We start from the raw sequence: 21,480 nt of genomic DNA, 5'->3' as shown, positions 1-21,480 counted from the left end.
GCTGTACGTTTCTCGTGTGCAATGAGTTGGTTTAAAACACCTCCACAGTTGCCTACTTTACTGCGTCTTAAAATGTGTGTAAAACACATTCAGTATCCTACACGTATCTGTACATCTAAATTAGCGTTCAAACAAGTAGGCCTACTCAAAGGCACCGCGAGAAACCGTGCATCCCCAAACTAACCAAAATAGGTTTCTGACCAAAACAAACCGCGGTCAGTTGCAAAACCTAACCTTCTTAAAGCAACAGTACACATTTACCAGGTTAACCGCAAACACTTCCACATCTAAAATAGGCTACGTCATAAAACACCAACAATAAGAGATGTTCGACAAAAATGCTTTACAAACCATTATAATTTAAACTTTCAGTATACAATATAATTCAGAAGTTTATAAGAACTAAGAAACATAACTAAGACATTTACTAAATATAACAGCCAATGCAATGTGGGGTGAAGGTGAACTGGCTGTCCATTCTGACATACTGACTGTCTTCCAATTAATTATAGTCTGAAGTTGCATGGAACCGCAGTTTAAGCCTGCATAACATGGAGGCATAAAATACACGCAAGCATTGCCGACTTGTCTGTGTTGTCTGTGTTCACTGTGCTCTGCGCTCTTTGTGATTAACCGTTGGATAATTGTGAAACTATAACGCAATTAATCAAATGTGCTCTGCAGACTGTGTGTTTTCATATCCACAATAACTTCCAAACCTTACCCTCTAACAAATACCCACTTAGTCCCGACCCGAGTGAATGCACCATTCCCAATGCTGTTAATCAATGACACACCGAGAGGCAGGTGAGGGACCACGGAGAAAAACAGAGTGCAGATGGAAAAAGAGGAGAGAGAGAGAGAGAGAGAGCGCAAAACATACCGCTATCTGAGAGGCGGAGTCTAGCAGAGGGGGTTACCGAGGGGGAGGAGAAAACCAGAGCTCCGTAGCTCGTTTCTGCTGCTCTCGGTTACCGTCAGTATTACCGCAAAGTCCGGAGCTACCGGAGGTCCCGTGGATACTTACTCAACCGTCTGACAGACCCGCCAAGCACCCAACAACCGATAAACTTCCCGTCTGAGCCCTCAGCTTTCCCCGGCAGGTGGACACAAGCTTTCCAAGGTTAGTAAACTGATGTCCATTTAGCCAATGAATTCCAGTCAGTGTGGTGGAAATTAGCTGAAGGCAAGTGGAGGAAAGAGTGCGCAGTTAGGTGGTGAGTCCTTATTTCTGCAAAGGGGGGAATACGCTTCAAGACACACGCTCGCCTCCAAGTAGACTGTAATTGTGTTGAGAGTTACTTGATTTTTTTATACCAGCGGAAAGCTTCATAAATGTTAATAATCACCTTAAAATCTAACAAGAAGCAATTTAATAATATAAGCATCTCAGGTCTTTAATTATAATATGTTAAATTACATCCGACGCGACCCTATTATGGAGTAGATAAAGTGTTAATATAAAAGGGTGTTTTATTGCATAAGTGGTTTATAGCCTAAATCATTGTGTTTTTGCTGTTTCTAAAAGACTAGCTTACATGTCGGTAATTTAGACATGTTTTAATGTAACTTTTCCTCTCTTTTTCCATCTTCACGCCGTGCAGTATTCATCTATATATATATTTTTTTTTTCTCTAGACGATGCTCTTCTGGCTGCTGCCTCTCGCGGCTCTGTTGCTGCGCGCGGAGGGCAAGCGCGGGGAAACAGTTGTCAGTAACAACAACAATGGCCACGCGCTGGACAACGACAAATGGTTGAGCACCGTCTCTCAGTATGACAAGGACAGATATTGGAACAAATTCCGAGATGTAAGTTCAGACCTCACGTTTTTCCTTTCAAAACTTTGGTGTCGTTTATGGCCCACTGTTTGTGAGTGATGTTTGCAAAGAGAGGAGAGTTTACCCCCAATCCCATAACAGTGTACTGTAGCTTATTAGTGGTTTAAAATGACGTGTGTGCATGTGAGTGAGTTTGTGCATGTCCTTGACACACCCTACAGGTACATGAGTGGCCCAGCTGGCTTAATCCACTGTTTGGGCACTCAGCAGGTGAGAGAAGATTAAAGTGGAGCTTTGGGCTGTAGGGGAACCCGCTCATTCAGTGAAGCACTGAGGCACATCGTGTACGAGTGTGTTTGAGAAAGTGTGTGTGTGTGTGTGTATATAAAGTATTAAGCGGAATTGCAGTATGCAGATTGCCAACACAGCTCTCAAGATCACCCAACGCATGTACACACACGCTCACACAAACACACAATCAATCATTCCCATGCTCGCTCCTGACAGTCTCTCCAACCACAAAGAGGGAGAGTAGGGGACATAGGAAAAGAGAGAGAACGAGAGGAGAGTGTGAGAGCTCAGGAGAGTGATAGTGTTTAATAGCTCTGGTTTGAAAGGTCATAGTGTCTTGTGGCTGTCACCCCTTCCAGCCTCCCTGGCTGTGAGGTGGGCTGTAACCCACAGGATCCCCAGCGAGGTTCAGCCAGGGCCTGACAGCCTAACCAGTCACCTCTGACTTACCTCCCCAAACCATCTATTTTCTCATTGTACTGTGCAGGTCCATACAGAGACTTGCTTCTATATTCCATAGATATTAGGAACAAAGACAAATATTGAGTAATGTGGGTATATGACAGAATATTATTTTAAAGAGTTATGTACTCTGTACTAGTCACTTGAAGACAGATGTGGTAATCATGAACCATTTGTAACAGAGATATAGCTCTGCATTTCTGGGGAATATGTGAACTAACAAATTAGAATCTTGTGGAGGCTGGTCTTTTGTTCACAATGCAGGATTCTGATTACAGTAGTGATGGCATCCTCTGCAGCATCAGCTCAGGCTAACTTGGCCTCCACAGTGATCAGTGACATGGGGCCCAACATTAGCATTTGCGCTGGTCCATGCTCTCCTATGAAGCGGTGAGGGGAGGGTTAGCATCAGCTAACGCATCTGTAAACGTCCCCTTAATCAAAGCATCAGCGCATGAGCCGGAGCTAGCGTTAGCATAATCCCTGAAAGCCCTGAGTGTGTGTGTGTGTGTCAGTGTCTGTGTGTGCTCTTTTTCTCCATGGTCTCTTGTGCAAATGCAACTCATTAAGTGGAAGCTGCCTGCTGTCTGGGAAGGGTGAAGGAGAGGAGAGGGAGAGGTAGAGGGAGGGAAGAAGGATGGGGAGAGGAAAAGGCCGTGACATTTCAGTTTAATATTTGATGCAGTGTACCCTGCCCTAAGAGGGCACTGGCAACTCAGTTTGTGCCTGCTGTATGTGCTCAAGGTGTGTGTGTGTGAGTGTGTACTGTGGGTCTACCAGGTCATGGGGTTCCCTCCAGCCACACAAGTCATTATGCATTCCTCCTCTCAACTGTCTCCCCCCTCCCCCTATTTCTACATCCACACTTCTTCCATTCTGTCCCTCCTTCCTCATAGCACACTCCACACCTCCCACCCTCCTCTGTTCTCAAATACCTTGGCTATTTAAGGCATCCTTCTCTCTCTTTCTGTGTCATCTGCTTTCTCACTTCCTTTTTTCGGTCACTTCTCTCATTTATTCGCTCTGCTGTCTGTGTTGCTGTCGGTCCTCCCTTTCTGTCTCTGTTTCCCTTTCTTTTGATTTCAGCATCCCGTTTTCAATACAGGACTGGATTGAAAACGGGATGACCACTGGATGACCTCGTGCTTCCTCAACCATGTCGCTCATCCATCTCTCCTCTTCCTTCTCTCCTCTTTCTCCTCCTCTCTCCCTCCTCTACTTCTCTTCTGCTCCACTCCCCCTCCCTGCTAAGGCCTAACTGCCATGTTTTGTACAGTGTCTATGTTGATGAGCTACTTGCTCTCTGATCAATAATGCATGAGAGAGTGTGTGTGTGCATGCGTGCAGTATGAACTATTTAACCTGTAATGGTGGACTCCCCCCCCCCCACACACACACACATGCACACACACACACACACACACTCACCCACTTACACTTGGCTCCTAATGACAGTAAGACTTGCCAGAGGGCACAATCTTCTTGCTGTACCCTGCTGTCCCTGGTCTCGCTGAGTCAGTCTATCACACATCACACCGTACTGTCCAAAAATACCTACTATGAAGCTAGACTCTGCTGACACAGACACACACACGCTTGCACACATGCAGATACACACATCAACATTTGTACACATTACAAACTGTGGCCAGCACAGTTAATTAACAACCAATGAGTGTGTGTGTGTGTGTGATTGGAGGTCAGCGACTGTAGGAGAGAGTGTGTTTACATCTGTCAGGGTGTGTGTGTCATCCATGTCTCTGTGGTAATACTGACAGAAAGCCTGTCGTCTCTGCTCAGACAGGTCTCTTTGATCCTGAGAAGGGGAAAGTTGTTTTCCATCATCATTCAGGCCCATTGCTCTCTCTCTCTCTCTCTCTCTCTCTCTCTCTCTCTCTCTCTCTCTCTCTCTCTCTCTCTCTCTCTCTCCTCTCTCTCTCTTCTCTGAAGTGCTGACAGAAGTCCCTCTCTCTCCTCGTTCAGTATTGTCAGGAATGCAAATGTGTGTGCGCTCACACATATTCATTATCACCAGGCAGTCTTTTATAGAAACAAGTTCTGCTTGATAGCTGACTGTTTTTCTAGTGTGTAGCATATGGGAGACTGCTGTGTGTGTGAGTGTGTGTGTGTGTGTGTGTGTGTGTCAGACAGTGTCTCGGCAGATCCTGTGGCGATGATAAGGTTTTGTCATCTTTTATCAGCAAACGTTTCTTTTGAACCTGACAAGCTGTTAGGGTTTGCCACTCCTGCTTTACCGTACATAACCGACTGGAGGGTGTGTGTGTGTGTGTGTGTGTGTTGGCCTTTGAGTTGGTTGGACTGTGTGTGTGTGTGTGTGTGTGTGTGTATCTCTGATTGGGAGGTGACCCTGAGGCCTTTCTCTAGACTGATGCTTTGAATGTTCATATTGTGTTGTGTGTGTCTGTGTGTGAGTGTTTTGCTGTCTGTGTGCATTCTTTACTGTGGGCTTAAGGTCAATGTGAAGGTGACTAGTTTGAAAAAAAACCATTGTGTGTCTGTCATCGAGCAGCTGATTTGGGAGGACTGAAGTTGGATGTCAGGTAGTATGTGTGTGTGTGTTGATGTGTATTGCCGTGTGGTAATTGTGAAGGTAATTTGAGGGCATGTCTGTATGTGGTGTTGTGGTAATTGTGAAGGTGACTTGTGTGTGTGTGTACTCTGGTAGTGGGGGTGAAGGTGACGTGTGTGTGTACTCTGGTATTGGTGGTGAAGGTGACGTGTGTGTGTGTACTCTGGTAGTGGGGGTGAAGGTGACGTGTGTGTGTGTGTGTGTACTCTGGTAGTGGGGGTGAAGGTGACGTGTGTGTGTGTACTCTGGTAGTGGTGGTGAAGGTGACTCCTGGGTTTTGTCTTGTCTAAGCTGTTCCTCTGGCTTGCTTCCCTCTCCTCCCCCTGGCGCTCTGCACTCAGCCAATCAGATTTCACAAACAAAATAGGGCCTGCTGCTCATGCTGACACATATGCAAAAACACAGGCACGCCGATATACACACACTTACACACACAGACACATTCATAGAAAGGCACACACACATGAACACACACACATGCTCTTATCACACACACGCACGCCGTTTCTTGCTGACTGCATGCCCCCCATTGCCAGTGAAGCACATTCAAGTAATGCAAGGCTTGGCTAAACATCTATCATTCCTACTTTCCCCTCCTTACATTCTTCCCTCCTTTTCCCTACTCCCGCCTTCCTCAATTTCTTGTCCTCCCACCTCTCTTGGCCTCATATCCATCCCTCTCCCTTCTACCATCTTTCTACTTCATCTTTCGCTTCCCCCCTCCCTCCATCTCTCTTCTTTCTACCACCTTTTCTCCATCTCTCTACTTCATCTCCCCCTACTCCCCATTCTCTGATGAAAGCTGCTGGGCTGACAACTCGTTTCATGCACCACTAATTACTGATGAAATGCTGCCCCATCATACAGCCCTCTCTCTCTCTCTCTCTCTCTCTCTCTCTCTCTCTCTCTCTCTCTCTCTCTCTCTCTCTCTCTCTCTTCTCTCTTTTTCTCTATTTTTCTCTCTCTTTCTCTCTCTTTCTCTGACTATCTCTCTCTTTTTCCCTTTCTCATTTTCAATCACTTGGTCCCTCCTCTCTTTTACTTCTTTTCTTTCACTCTTTGTCAGTTTTCCTCACCCTTGATCTCTGTCGCTCTTTCTCTCTATCTCACTCACACTCTCTCTATCATTCTTTTCTTCTTTCTGCCTTTCTGTCTCTGTCCTCCATTGACTCTGATCCCTGATAAATGCTGATTCTAATCTTCACAGTGAGGGAGGATTCTGCCTCTCTGCTTGTGTGTGTGTGTGTGTGTGTGGAAGTCTGATTGAGTGTGTTCATGTATATGAAAGACTGCAAGTGAGATTTTGTGCATGATGTGCAGTAACTGGTGGAAAATCTCTATCCGCTGTGCATGTACAGTATAGAGTAGGATCAACTGAAAGGCACATCTACACACACACACACACACACACACACACACACACACACACACACACACACACACGCACACACACACACACACGCACACACACACACACTGACATCTCAAAGGTCTCAGCGTTCCATCCTGAGGCACTCTACTTGATCGATCAGTAAATTTACAAGCCCTGGCAGCCGGGATTGGAGCCTTGATGTGATCAATAAGCGTCTGAAAAGCCAGGATAACACACACACACACATACACACATAGAAGGACAAATGGGTCAAATCCCAGACAAAGGGTCCTATCTTAATGTCACATCACAACATCTGTGCTAAAGCCAGTTTTATCAAAGACTTTATAGCGAGAGAGAAAGATGATAATGAATAAGACAATAGGGAAGAACAGAAGGAGAGAGTGTTTTTTTTGTCTTTAATGTCTGTCCAATGGCATTGTTTCAAAGCTTGGCTTGGAGAGAGATAGAAAGATGGAGAAATAAAGGGAGGAGAGAGGTATGTCTGTGTGTGTATATATTGTGTTTACTTCATCTGCATCCAAACCTGTTGGACAGAAATCTTGTTTATTCTGTGTGTGTGTGTGTGTGTGTGCATGCAAGTGTATCTGAGTACAATCAACCAACACTATATGGTGTCCCACGTTCTGTAACTGGATTGCAATTAGAAAAGCATAGAGAAGTGTGTCTGTTTAGGATGTCTGTCTGTTTCTTTCTGTTTGGCACAGCCCTGCTTCTGTTTCCCTAAGCTGTGTATGCCTGTTCCCCATATACAGTACATACTTTGTACACACACACACACACACAAAGGACCCCCGTCAATAATGGCTATTTCACAGAAAGCCTGCAAAAAGGGTAGAATGTCAAACTGTAATTGTGTTTTGTCAGGAAGTCTTGTTCGCAATCTACAGCATTACCTGATACTCTGGCCGGCTCTCAGACTCGACTCCATTCATGATCTAAAATTGAAACTAATAAGTGTTCTTCAGAAAAGCAATTAGCTCCAGGTGGAGCTTTGGAGTCCATTTGGAGGACCATTTCACACCTCAGGATACAGGATGTAGCTTGAGGCTGAAGTCTGGTTATTGTATGTATTGTGGGCCTCTGGAATGGTTGTTAGTACAGTAGAGGCAGTACTGTGCTGCTGATATAAAGCTTATTTGTCTCTAGTTATTTGGTAGATGTTCAATAGCCACCATGCCTTTTGACACTATCCAGTTGTGTTGCACCAGTAGCGAAGTGAAGCATGGTAATGCAAAGCTAACATTCTCAAGAGTCTCATAGGAATCCTTAGGCTCTTAGGAATTCAGTGGAATATAATCATACAGTGTGCATAACTGGCGATATGGAGGGTGTATGTTGATCAAGCAGTTGCCATGACTCCGGGTGACATTCCTAGATCTTAACTGCAAACAAATGGCAGCAAGCTATATTGAGCCTGACCTAAACTAAAATCATTAGCATCTGTGGCTGCAGCTGCCGCTGTGTTTGATGTTTGTTTCAATGCAGGGATGGGGCTGGGGCACATGCATGTGTGTGACAGAACAACAACGTCTGCTGGTGCACAAGTGTGTTTTTTTGTGTGTGTTCACATCTTTGCTAATGAAGTTCTCATGACGGCGTTGGGCGGTTCTTGTGTTTGATCAGATGTTCAGCCCCCGATGGCTTTGGCACGTTGTGCATGTTGATGTCGTCCGTTACTGTGGGTATGTGAGTGGATGTGTGTGTTCTGCTAATGTGTGTGTTTTGGCAAAGACAGGATTGCAATATACTTTGTGTCTGAATCATTTCCACACACACACACACCCACACACACAGCCATGGCATATTTCCATGTCTATTTGGGTAGATATCTACTTTGTAAAGCAAACACCTTGATGGAGGCTGAAGAATGGCTTTCTGGACTGGACTTGTTGACCTGTTCAGTCTGTTTCTCTCTTTTCTTCCAATTCAGCAAATGTCCTTAAGATGCCTCGGCTCTTTCCTCTCTTTCCTTTTTCTCTTTCTCTTCCACTCACTCTCTTTCTCTGTGTGTCTCTCTCTCTTCCCCTTTACATCCCTGCTCTTCTACTCTCTCCCCCCACCTCCTCTCGCTCCCTTTCTCAAAATCTCTGTCCTCTTTCTTCCCTCCATCCCCCTTCTACTCTGTCTCTCCCTCTCTCTCTCTCTCTCTCTCTCTCTCTCTCTCTCTCTCTCTCTCTCTCTCTCTCTCGCTTTCTCACACTCTCACTCTCGTCCTCTGTCACTTTCTCGCCATGCCTCTCTATAGCCTCTCACCCTTCCCCCCAGGCTCTCTGCTTCTCGCCCATTCCACACAGACACATTCCATGTATGTATTCCGCGTGCCTCTCCCCCAAACAGACCCTGATGGAAACTGTGACCACGTTTGTGTCTCCATAACCTCAATATCAGCCATGTACACACACTCTTCTGATTCTGATTCTGTTTACCCTCTTTGCCATTTCTATCACTTTTCTGCTTTCACCCTCTTGCTTTTTTCCACAGTCTACTTCTCCCTGTGTTAAACAGTGAATGATGCATACTCACTCTCTTGGTGCATGTGGTGATTGGCACATACTTTCATCATAGGAACTTTCTCATCCCTGTGTTCTTTGTCTCATCCATGATTCATGTGTCGTGTGTGTTTGTGTATGCATGTCAGCCTTTCACAACTCCATTGTCCTCTGTAATGACACATAAACCTGTTTGCCCACGCACACACACACACACGCACACACACACACACACACACACCCACACACCCACACATTGTAGTAAAGGAAAATCAGTGGAAATGTCAAGGTTAACCATAGACGGAAAGGTTTGTTCAGACTTCGTTATCCAACACAACAATTATTCCACTCCTTCCCATACGCAATCAGTTTCCACGGTGCCCAAGGCACCTGCTATTTGACATCCCATAATGAACACCGGAGGCTCTGTCAGTCAACCAAGAGGGACCCATTCCCACTGTGAGGCACTCAGCTAAGCTTCATACTGGGAGTGTATGGTTTCTCTGTGCAAATGTCTGTGTGTGGGGGGGATGGGGCAGAGAAAAAGAGAGAGAGAGAGACGGAGGGGGATGCTCAAGGCAATGGAAAAATGAGCGTGCTTGTCTATCTACTTACTTTGTCCACTCCCATGCAAACAGGAATTGTATATAACAGAGCACTACACATTACTGACTGACACATATGGTATAATTGGCCTCAAAGACGTGCATCCACACAAAATACATCACTGCCCTTTTCCGTCTCTCTCAAACTCCCTTGCTCTGTTCTAGTCCCTCACTGTCACCATCCCCCCTTCCTCTCCTCCCTCTTCACTTCTTTCTTTCTCTCTCTCTCTCTCTCTCTCTCTCTCTCTCTCTCTCTCTCTCTCTCTCTCTCTCTCTCTCTCTCTCTCTCTCTCTCTCTCTCCTCTCTCTCTCTCTCTCTCCCTCTCTCCATTTCTTCTCAACCTCTCACATGTTTATAGTCTCTATAACCATGTCACATTGAATTGGTCATTATCCTCTCCCCCTGGGATATGGTTACTGTGTGTGTGTGTGTGTGTGTGTGTGTGCGCAGGATGTCTTGTCTCAGCTTCAATAATTCAAAAGGATTCTGCTACTGCGGCTGTTGATGTCTGTCCCACATACCTGTGATACAGGAGATGGCTTGTGGGAAAGAAGGAGGAAAATAAAAAGGGGCAGAAAGAGAGAGAGGTGGAACGGGAGAAAACCAGCGGTTCTGTAACTGTAATGCTTCACATGCATTCACTTCCTTTCATGTTATCCTTCAGTGGTTTTGAAAAAGTCCCTTGCATTGCTTGTGACAGAACAGACCTCTGGGAAATGTAGGCACTATGAACAAGAACTTGGAGCCTAAGAGGGTGTATGATGACTAGAGGCTCTGACCGCTGTTGAGGCAATGGCCCCCTGGGTAATGTAGGCGTTGTTAGTTACATTGTGACACACTGGGTGTTGAAGATGGTAAAGAGGGCCTTATGTTGTAGTTGTTTGTGATGTCATACTTCCTTGTGTCATGTAGGTTTCGACCTAAAATTGCCTCATTTGCAGTACCATCTGCAATAAATCATTCTAATCCAAACCACAGCAGGTAAAATCCTGTATATGTACAGTATGGTTACTGTAATTAGGTCAGTTGTTCTCATAGCATTTCAGTTTTCAGTACCATGGACAGCTCCGGTCTCTGGAGTGTGTGTGTGTGTAGTTCTCAATGATGGTGTGGAAGCTACCCACCTGTGCTGTATGTTGTTTAAAAGTCACCCCTCCTCTCCTGCTGTCCTCCCTTTCCCTCTCTCTGTCATCTGACCTGTCCGCTTTACTGGCACCCCACCACCCCCCCCAGCCCCCCCTCCCGAAAGTTCAGCTGTCACCGTTGTTGCGGAAAAAGCAGGCTGGCTGGACGTCCAGGCACTGGCCGACCTTCAAACCCTCCACTTAACTGACAGATCGGGAGAGGGAGAGAGAGGGAGAGAGAGATGGGGGGAGGGGGGGAAAGAGAGGGATTGGGGCGGGATGGAGGGAGAGAGATAGAGAGAAGAAGAAAGACAGAGTAAGAAAACGAGAGGGAAAGAGTAGAAATTAATAGTGAGAGGGAGGGAGGATGGGCGAGTGAGACTAGTGGGACAGGAAGAGAGAGAGAGAGTAAGAGGGAGGATGAGAGAGCACATTAGAGAAAGAACGATAGGGAGAGAGAGAGAGAGAGAGAGAGAGAGAGAGAGAGAGAGAGAGAGAGAGAGAGAGAGAGAGAGAGAGAGAGAGAGAGAGAGAGAGAGCACAGACATGGCAGTGTGATATCTCAAACAGATGGGCTGAGATCTGGTTTGTGCCATTGGAATGGCTTTAATTTAATATTATGGACACATCATGGTGTCAAGGACAAATCCAGTAATGTGTAGGTTACACCCACTCTCCCGTAACCTGCATTCACCCTTCTCCACCTCAGTGTACCATCAATTTGTAATACTAATAAATAAGCAGAAATGAGAGAAGACTACAGATTTTGAGAAATGATTGGGGAAGGATCAGTTGGTATCTTGTCCTATCAGAGAGAGAAAGACGGGAAACGTGGCAGCACAGATGGTGACACAGGGTATAACAACACACACCAGTAACTTGTGTTAACTTGCGTTGTGTGTTAACGCCAGCCAGACATGTGTGATGTTAAAAGGTCCTAAGTTGCTTGGTATTACTGGAGGTATGTGTGTGTGTGTCTGTGATTACCACAGGCAGGGACAGGCAACCTTCACAGGTGAAAACAGCCAGAGTGATGGATCCCCCGCTCCCCCCCCCCCTCCCTCTGTCTGTCTATCACTCTAGTTTATTCTCCCCCGTTTCTCCACCTTCCCCCACGTTCCTCTTTATCCCTCGTGTCACGCCCCCCTCCCCCTCTCTCTGTTTCTCTCCCCCTCAGGCCAACCTTTCCTCCCTTTCTCCCCTCTTCTCCTTTCTCATCCACCCCCCACCCCTGTCTCTCTCTCTCTCTCTCTCTCTCTCTCTCTCTCTCTCTCTCTCTCTCTCTCTCTCTCTCTCTCTCTCTCTCTCTCTCTCTCTCTCTCCTCCCAGCTGGATCCTGTGATGGTAATGACATGAGCTGATCCTCCCCCGGTCTGCCAAGGCGCTGATCGTCCGTCTGTCAGTCCCTTTGCTGAGCTGGTTCAGGCACAGTGCTGATTATCCAGTGCGGAGGTTCTGTAGACCACTGATCTTTCTTTGTGTGTGTGTGTGTGTGTGTGTGTAGTTAGCGCTCCCCCTCCGTTTTGCTCTGTTTAACTATTGATCAGAGGCCCCAGCTCTTGTCCGCAGGGCTCATTTTTTGTCTTGTCTGCCTGTCGGTCTGTCTGTCTGTCTGTAATGGCTGCCTGGCTGACTGTCCAAGCGGATGGCATGCAGACTCAAACACACGTTGCAAGACCAGCATGGAGCCAGCTTCAGGAACACAACAGTTCACTGCTTAGAACCTGCTTCTCTGAGGTTCTCCTCCCGTGGTTCTTCTGCAGTTTTGATCTCTGCTGTACTGTACCATCCTGTCCGCCTGTATATCCCTGTTTCAAGCTCAGCGTCTCAGCCACCTCTGCTGAGAGTCATTAAGATGGCGGCTCTACTTGAGCATAGATGATGTTTTTCAGGCAGGAACAGAGAATTCTGAGACTGTCTCAGAGCTGCCAGAGGCCTGGATCCTTAGTTCTGGGAAATGTGTGTGGGTGCGCGTGTGGGTGTGGGTGTGTGTGTGCGTGCGTGTGTGTGTAAGACAGAATAAGCCTGTGAGACTGTGCATGTGAGGCTGTGCATGTGAGCTGGTCAGGGAGGGTTCAGTGGAGGAGGGTGGGGGAGATGTGGAGCAGGGAGGAGAGAGGGGAGCCTTTTCAAAGAGGATGGAATTATAATGTCTCTTTAATACACGGGTATGGTTTGTGTGTGATTTTAATGTGTGTGTGTTTATAGTGTGTGTGGCTTAGGCAAGCTGTAATTATGTATATATATAATATAATTATAACATAATTATTCATATATATATAAGGGATATAGAATGTAATTGGTTTCCTGTAATTGTGCTCTGTACTTCACACCCTAACTGCTGTGTGTGTTTCTTTGTGTCTTTTTGTGTGTCCTTGTATGGTCACCACGTGTTAATGTAACAATGAGTGTACTGGATCCTCATAATGCGGGTGTGTTTTCTGTGGATTGTGGCTCCATCGTAATGTGCTCGACTCACAAAGAGCACGGAGGAGAGGAATGCAGAGGGTGTGCAGACGTCATGCGTTTGTGTGTGTGAACATGTATGTGTGCATGTTCATTTATTAAGTAACAATGCGATATGTCTTAAAATAAATCGATCGACACACATATAGAATGGTTTAATTAAATTACGGAATATTCTTGGGGTGGTGTTGAAAGACTCTAGTACCATTAGAAAACACACACACACACGCGCGCACACACACTCCCATCCCATCCCATCAGGAACTCTCCTCTGCTCTTTTCTGTTTGTTGGTGAAGTTACATACCTTGAGGGGTAAAAAACTTCTGCACTGACTGTGCAGAATATCTATTTTTTGTGTCCTCTCTCTGTACATGGATGAGTGTGTGTGTCTGTCTTTACATGTGTGTGTGTGTGTGTGTGTGTGTGTGTGTGTGTGTGTGGAGCTGACGATGCATATGGTAGCTCCAGAGAGGCGTTGGAGTGGAGGATTTGCCACTGTGGTGTAAGACGACTCGATGGAGATCAAATATTTAAAGGGACGGTAGCGCTGCATCACTGGTACTCTTTAGTCTGGCACTGGGCAAGGCACATACACACACACACAGACACACAAACACACAGACAGTGGAGCAGAGGTAAAGTCTATCCTTCACAGCAGTCCTTGCCCAGGGTGTTGGAGGACTTGGGGAGAATATTGCTCTGCAGCAGTGAATTCCCCCACTCACCTGTCAATAAAACACCGGTACAAATATAACTGTACAAGCACACACACGCTCAGAGAAATCATGTACAGAGATAGAAGATGGGTTACAGTTTACAGTGTTGGTTTTCTCTGTACGCATACATGTGTATAAGTGTGCTTGTGTGCATGTGTGTGTGCATGTGTGTGTTCATGTTAGTGTGCATGTGTGTATGTGAGTGACAATGTGGACAAAATACAGTGTATTATTCTCACCATTTGTACATTAATGTTCTTCTCATCTAACTTTGCACCTCGAAGAATGGTGGCGGTTTGTGTGTGTGTAATAAAAGATGAACTTGTTTGAAGCCACGGTGCAGAGACTGGTTAGGAGCTCTGAATATTCTGGCTTCTCTGCTCAAAACAGATGGATCAGCACACACACACACACACACACACACACACACACACACACACACACACACACACACACACACACACACTGTCAGCTCCAGGCTGGGACTGGTTTGTGAATCTCTTCATCAGCTAGCAGCCCGGCAGGGAGATCAAAGGGCTCGCACTGAGTTACGAACCCGTCCCCACGGATACGCCGACCCGTCGCCATGCAGATGTGGGCGTTGGTTTGCAGCTTTTCCTCTCCCCCTCTCAGACTCGTCTGAGACTGCTGAGCTCGGAATTGAAGCCGTCTATCAATCCGTAATGAGCCACGCCCTCAGTGCCCCTGCTCCCTGTAACAAACCTCACCCAACCTCCTCTTTTTTCTGCACCTTCCCTCCCCTCCCTCCTGCCTTCTCATCTCCTCTTTTCCACTGTGAAGGACACATGAATGAAGAAGCAGCATTGGCTAAGTCAGACAGGGTTGCTAGCAGAGCGCCCCGCGGTAACTAAAGAGTTCAGTCATCCGTCAGTCAAATAGATTGGCTCTGGAAACTCTGGTGTGGAAGTTTGACTTTATTTGGACAGACTGAGTTTTTAGTGTGGCGTGAGAGAGAGACCAAGAGACAGAGAGTCGGTTTGAGAGAGAGACATGCATGCATGACAGACAAAAAGTGTGTGTGTGAGAAATGGAGAGAAAGAGAGAGAGAGTGCTTTGAAACTGTTGTTAGATTTTCATCAACCCTATAGATTTTCTTTAGGAGGCACCATTTGGCCCATGTCTTGGGTCAGTTAGTCCAGGCCCTTTTATTGAGCTAAAGAAATGCAGGAGAGGGAGGACACCCACCAATACACACACACACACACACACACACACACACACACAAGCAGACACACGCACACACTGTTCTCAATGATCTCTCCTTGATTGGTTGTTGCAATGATTAACAACAGCAACATCTCTCACAGTAATCACATCTACCCTCACACAAACACAAACACACACACACACACAATCTCACACACAATCAATCATGCACAAACACAATCGCACACTAGACAACTAAGTCACATGCTTCTTCCCTTCAGCCCTCACACAGACATGGAAAGGGAGCGGTCAAGCAATGTTGACTATGTTCCACTCTGCCTAAATATGTCTGTGTTGCGGAGAGTTTGAGTGTGCATGTGTGTGTGCGTTTGTGTGAGAAAATGCAGTGTAATGCAAACAGTATGTGTCGCCAGAACTACAGAGAACACACTGTATAGCACTTAGTTGTGTGAAGGAACTTAGGGATTTTGTTAGTCACATTTCAGCTTGGCATTTATCAGAGCCGTAATTCCGCTCCATGTGTCTGGCCTTGCAATGGGACGTTTCACATCCTGGAACAGGAAATCCATCACCCTGCCGCCACAACCCCAGGGTCACCCACAACAACTGGGTGGGCGGGGCAGTCACTGCTGTGCCCCCCCCCCACCCCCTTGCACACACACACACACACCCCACCCTCAAACTCCAGGTAGCCATTCTACAATTTGATTGATGGATGGCGCCAGCGAATCAGAGAACAGCTGCTCTGCTGCAATTGAATCATTGGTTGATTTACGGGGTGTCAGTCTAGAGGAGACTAGGCTTGTGATTATTCTAAAATGGAAATTTCATAACATTTTCTGAATTGAATTATTTAGATTTGTTGTGTACAGCTGATGTATAGTTTGTATTTGACACACACACACACACACACACACATACACACACACACACACACACACACACAAACACCAATACCTCTGTCCTCCTTGTCTGGTTTAATAAGGTCAGATACTTTGGGTCTGGGACACTCAATCTGAATACAGGATGGAGAGAGAAAGGAGAGAGCAGAGGGGAGAGGAGAGAGGAGAGGAGGAAGAGAGGAGAAGCAGAGAAAGCTGGGCTAGTTTATGCTGCAGTGGAGATGACAGAAGTCAAGTTAGTCACTGTCTCCAGCTGTGTGTGTGTGTGTGTGTGTGTGTGTGTGTGTATATGCATGGATATGGACATGTTGTTTTGAAACAATCAATAATGCAGTCTGTGAATGCTTGGATTCAGATGGCATAATCAATAACATGACTGAACACACACTCACACACACATAGATGTGTGCACACAGACATGACCCAGAGACACGCAGTCTCAGCACACACACACGCACACACACGCACACCGTTTTGGACTAGCTGTGTATTTCCTTCATTTCTGGCTGCCTCTCAGAGTAGCGGGGTGTTTTTCACTTTGTCTCTCTACCTCCCTGGACCCCTTGTCTTTGATTGGCTGGACCTTTTCATGGTCGTACATGCCCTGTGACCTGGTTCCCACGGCTACCCTCGAAGAGGTGGCCGACATACTCGAAAGAAACTCACCTTATCGATCTACCTCTCCTTCTGTTCATCCTCCTTTTTACTCCTTCAAAGTGTCTGGGAGACGACGAGGGCAGTCTGGTTGACCTGGCACTGTGGTCTTGTGCGTGTGTGTGTGTGTGTGTGTGTGTGGCTATATATAGGCTGCTGTGTACTGGAGGGAGGTTTGTAGACAGGAGCGGAATTGAGAGGAAAAGAGAGGAGGAGCTGGAGAGGAAAGTCAAAAAAGGAAGAAGGGAAGAGTGTAAGGAGGGGTGACCAGGGATGGCAGGGTAACTGGAAATGAGGGGGAAAATGGATGTAAAAATGGATGGAGAGGAGGAGAAGTGGAAAATGAGGAGAGATTAGATGTGAGGGGAAGCAGGGTAGATGACTTCGGAAAGTGGATGAGATGGGGATGTGAGGATGAGTGGGGAAGAGAGTATGATGAGAAGAATGAATGTAGAGTTGCAGCAGTGAGACAGCCCAAACCTTAGCAGTTGACCTAAAAAGCCCCACAGAGTATCGTGTGAGATACTGAGAGTGGGAGGGAGGAATGGAATTCAATATACTACGCACCAGCTTTGTTTACTTTCTTCTGCAACAGAAACAAACCTGACTTATGAGAGGGTGCTACATGTCCTATAGTCTACGCACATATAGTGTGTGTGTGTGTGTGTGTACCTCTGCTCAGTTTTCTCTCTCTGATGTAGGAAGGTACATCAAAGTAAACCCCTCTGGTCCCACCACTGCTGGAGGTCCTTTCTGCTCATGCTGTGTGTGTATGTGTGTATGTTAGTGTGTACACACCCGCTAACAGCTTGTCTCTCTGATTAGTTGTGTGTAAGTTCATGGCCTAACAATTTATTTTCTGTTTTTCTTCCATGTCTGCTTTAACCCATTCGCCAACATTTCGCAGGTAAGTCATCTCTCTTTCTACAAATCAAACCTCTCTGACTTATTTAGTATTATATCGTTTTTAATAATAAGAACAAGAATTCTATACAGTATATATTGTTCATTGTCAAAGTAGAAAACTGCAAGGTTGAGCAGTCTTCAATATATGAAGTGTGTGAAAGCCTCTGCAATTGTCGGTTTGAAGTGCTGCGCTACTAGGCTAAACACTGTGCATCGTCTTTTACCGTGTTAGCAGCAAACACAAGCTCAGTTAACAGCAGTTGCTCGTTGTGAGATCAGGCCGGTCGCTGCTAGAGTTAGGCCTTAACCAGGGAAGCTGCTACTGTAGTTAACGTGGTTACTGGCTGTGTCATGACTTGGCTACTGTTTACTAGGATTCACGGTTATCGCTAGCTATGTTTCTAGATCATGTGTATGCCGCTGGGTTTCACCAGTCTTGGCCTTGATGTGTACCCTTACCGGGTGGAAACGTTATAGGTTTTATTTGTCGAAACTTCTGTCCCATAACGTTGACCCATATTCTTACTAATTCCAGTGCTATTCCCTGGTGGTTTCGTTTTCAGAAATTCTTACACTTAACCCTTGAAAGACTCACTCAGGCAGGAAAGGTAGGAGAATACGCTTTTTCTCTGGGAAGCAGAGATGATGAATAGCGCCATCTTCTCCCGAGATAAAGCTCACATGCTGCTGCTCTAGATACACACACACACACGCACAAACACTAACAGTGTGTTGCAGACAGTACATTGTACAGTGCATTGTACAGAGCCTGTTACCACAGACACGTCCATAAGAGGGGAATTAAGGGATATTCCATTTGTCAGTGGGTGCAAGGATTCCCTCAGCTTGAATAAATAGTTATTACATCCGTGATCATTACCAACGAAACCCCACTATGTTAGTTACTAGGCTTAAAGAAACTGGCCGACTGTAGTCAACAGGAGGCTAGGCCGTTAACCATTTTTAAGTCTTCCCTGAACGCAAATTATGCATGGACTGAAAGTGATGTGAATGAATTTCCAGCACTTGACATGTTTGCCCACATCTTGGGAATGGCCTGTGTGTGTAGCAGTGTCTCTGTGTCTTCTGCACTGGGCCTCACCACACAGGCAGGCAGGCAGGCAGGCAGGCAGGCTGGCAGGCAGGCAGGAGGTTAGACAGACGAACAGGCAGGCATACAGGCAGGCAGGCAGGATAATACATCTCTGTGTCCTCATGATTACAGGTTGGGATTCTTGGCAGGGCTGAGAAGCGTCACCAATGAAACGTGAACGAGGGAGGTGGAGGGGGGGGGGGTGGTCGAGGTCAGATGCAGAAATAGAAGTAGCCAGTGACCTTGAGGTGTTCGTCATGTTCCTCAATGATGATTTAGAGGAGAGAGAATGAGCGGAGGATAGAAGAGAAAGCTAAAGGTAGAGAGAAAGAGGAAAGAGCGACCGAGAGAAAGAGGAAAGAGCAAGCGAGAGGAAGAGGCGACCTTGAGGTATGTGTCATGCTCTTGATGATGATTTATCTGGAGATAACAGCAAAGGAGGAAGAGAGAAGAGGACCTACTCCAGGCTGTCTGCTCCCTAGAACAGGTTGCATCATCGCTGTACAAGTAAAGAAAGAATCAGACAGGCGAGGTCTTCCCCTCTCCTCAATTGCTTTTTTGTGCTCCTTCCCCCGATCCCTCCAGCTCTCACTCTCTGCTCTCTTTCCTCTCCACTCCTGTCTGTGAACATCCTTCTCTCTCCACTTTTTCTCCTTTCTTCCTCTCTCTCTGCTTTCCCAGTGCAGTAACTCCTCTATTTCTCCTCTATTATCTCTCTCCTTTTCTCTCTCTCTCTCTCTCTGCCTCTCTCTTTCTGTGCAGAGGGTAATAGAATTTGACTGGGAAGCACAGAGTTGGAGCAGGATTTACTGCTAATAACCAAGGACAGGATGTGACCTGTGGTGTGTGTGTCTTGCGTACACAAAGTCAGCTAAATGCTTCCGGCAAGATACCTAGATAATAGTTTACTGGATATATGTTTTTGAACCCTTGTACCCTTGCTCCATTTCTCACACACACATGCACACACAAACCTTAACACACACAAATGCACACATATACACATGATTAAACACACACACACACACACACACACACACACACACACACACACACACACACACACACACACACACACTGCTACGCAGCTCAGGTTATTTTTTACCTCCATTCTCTGTGCACCCTCTCAAGTGGTGTCTTCTGGGAACTAATTGGGTACATAGTTATTATTGTGATTTTCCTGTTTCTTTGTGCAGCATACACACCGACACGCACGAGCATGCACGCACACACAAACACACACACACACACAATGAGGCACTGCGCTTTGTTCACCCAGAAAGGAAAAAGTGTCCCAGAAAACAAGGGGAACAGTTGTACTGCGTGTGCAGGTTGGTGTGCTCACTCTTTGTACCCACAATCCTCCCTTAGTAGACGTTTTTCCTCCGGGAGCTTATTCGTTCACACTGATCAGTTCACTTCCCTCACAGGCTTCCACAGCATTTCTCTGTTACTCTGTGGCACCAGCCCTAGAAACAGGAGAGGTTCACAGGTCGTGTCCGTGATGGAAGGTTCTAGCTGCAGGACGCGAGGGCGGGAGATGTTCTAGGAGATGGACCGCCTCTTCGGTGATCACTCCTTTTCTCGTCTCCTCTTCCCCCTTTTCTTTGTCTTGCAGTTACGCGCCCCTTTCCATCTCACACACACATCTCACACAAACACACACACACAGACACACACAAACGGAAGGTTTCTGAATGGCTGTGTAATTGCATTAGAGAACTTATCACAGCCCGTTAAGAAAAGCTTAGTCAGGCATTAAAAGACAGTATGCACCCCCCCCCCCCCCCCCACACGCACACACACACACACAGCACTTGGGCTTCTTTGTTCTAGTCTGGTAGAAACCTAGCTCCTCCGTGCAGCTCGACAAGCTGGGGGTCTTTGTCCTGCGCACACAGTGTACGCTGCCTCCCATGTGTCTGTCTGAGGTCCACATCCACGCCTGTGTGTTCTGCCCGTGTGTGTGTGTGTGTGTGTGTGGAGCGGAGCCACACTCTAATCCCCCTCTGTTGTGTCGCAATGCAAGCGGCATCGGGCCTCTTTATCATGCCCCCGCTGTTGGCGTTAAACGGCAAACACAACACTTAACCGGCTTAACTTGTAAGACGTTTTTTTTTACCGGGAGGTGGGGGTGTCAAGTTGCCTCCGGGCTGAAGAGTAGGTGAGGGAGGCGGTATGCTTCAGGGCGCCAACTGTCCCTTCACTTACTACTGCGTGTGTCTGTGTGTGTGTGTGTGTGTGTTTGCACTTATGATGGTGTGTTGAAGAGTGGGCTCTTGTGTTATGCTATGTGTTTTTGTGCTACGAGTATCGTACGTGTAAAAAAAATCTTCATTGGATGCCCTACTGTGTCTTTGTAGGTGTGTGCTTTGTTAATGTGTGTAGGTTTGTGTGTGTGTGTGTGCGTGTGGGTGTGCTTTGTTAATGTGTGTAGGTTTGTGTGTGTGTGCGTGTGGGTGTGCTTTGGGAGCATCACGTCCAACTGTGGTTCCTTCTCCTCTCTGCAGTGAGTGCATTGATAAGCAGCATAGAGATCATTAGCTGCTTGGCCTGGAGACAAAATCACAGTAGTCTGTTCTTCTGTGGAGTGTGTGTGTGTGTGCGCACTGTCAATGCGAGTGGTACTGTCCATTGGACATCTTGCAGGAGGCTGAAGCATGTGTGTGTTTGTATGTGTGTGTAGAGGAGGTGGGGGCGGGGATCAAGATTATAAATACCTATAACCTGTTATTCTCTCTTTAGCACACACACACACACACTGTCTCTGTCTCCTTCCCATGGTTCCTGTCAGTTTACCGCCTTTTCCTCTCCTCC

The 21,480-nt window shown here is 46.6% G+C and overlaps 1 protein-coding gene across 1 annotated transcript in view; it reads left to right on the top strand.

The window, feature by feature from the left end:
- Positions 1-932: 932 nt before the first annotated feature.
- spock1 (SPARC (osteonectin), cwcv and kazal like domains proteoglycan 1) overlaps positions 933-21,480 on the top strand; it is a 92,992-nt gene continuing 72,444 nt past the window's right edge. The window contains exons 1-2 of the mRNA XM_062475912.1: positions 933-1,123; positions 1,639-1,809. Of these exons, the coding sequence (XP_062331896.1) occupies positions 1,642-1,809 (168 nt within the window). The 5' untranslated portion in view covers positions 933-1,123; positions 1,639-1,641. The remainder of the gene's footprint in view (positions 1,124-1,638; positions 1,810-21,480) is intronic.

The sequence above is a fragment of the Osmerus eperlanus genome, chromosome 13 (assembly GCF_963692335.1).
Source record: "Osmerus eperlanus chromosome 13, fOsmEpe2.1, whole genome shotgun sequence".
In the NCBI taxonomy this organism is placed as follows: domain Eukaryota; kingdom Metazoa; phylum Chordata; class Actinopteri; order Osmeriformes; family Osmeridae; genus Osmerus; species Osmerus eperlanus.
Note: the sequence above shows the minus strand (reverse complement) of the source record. Positions and strands in the feature narration are given on the sequence as shown.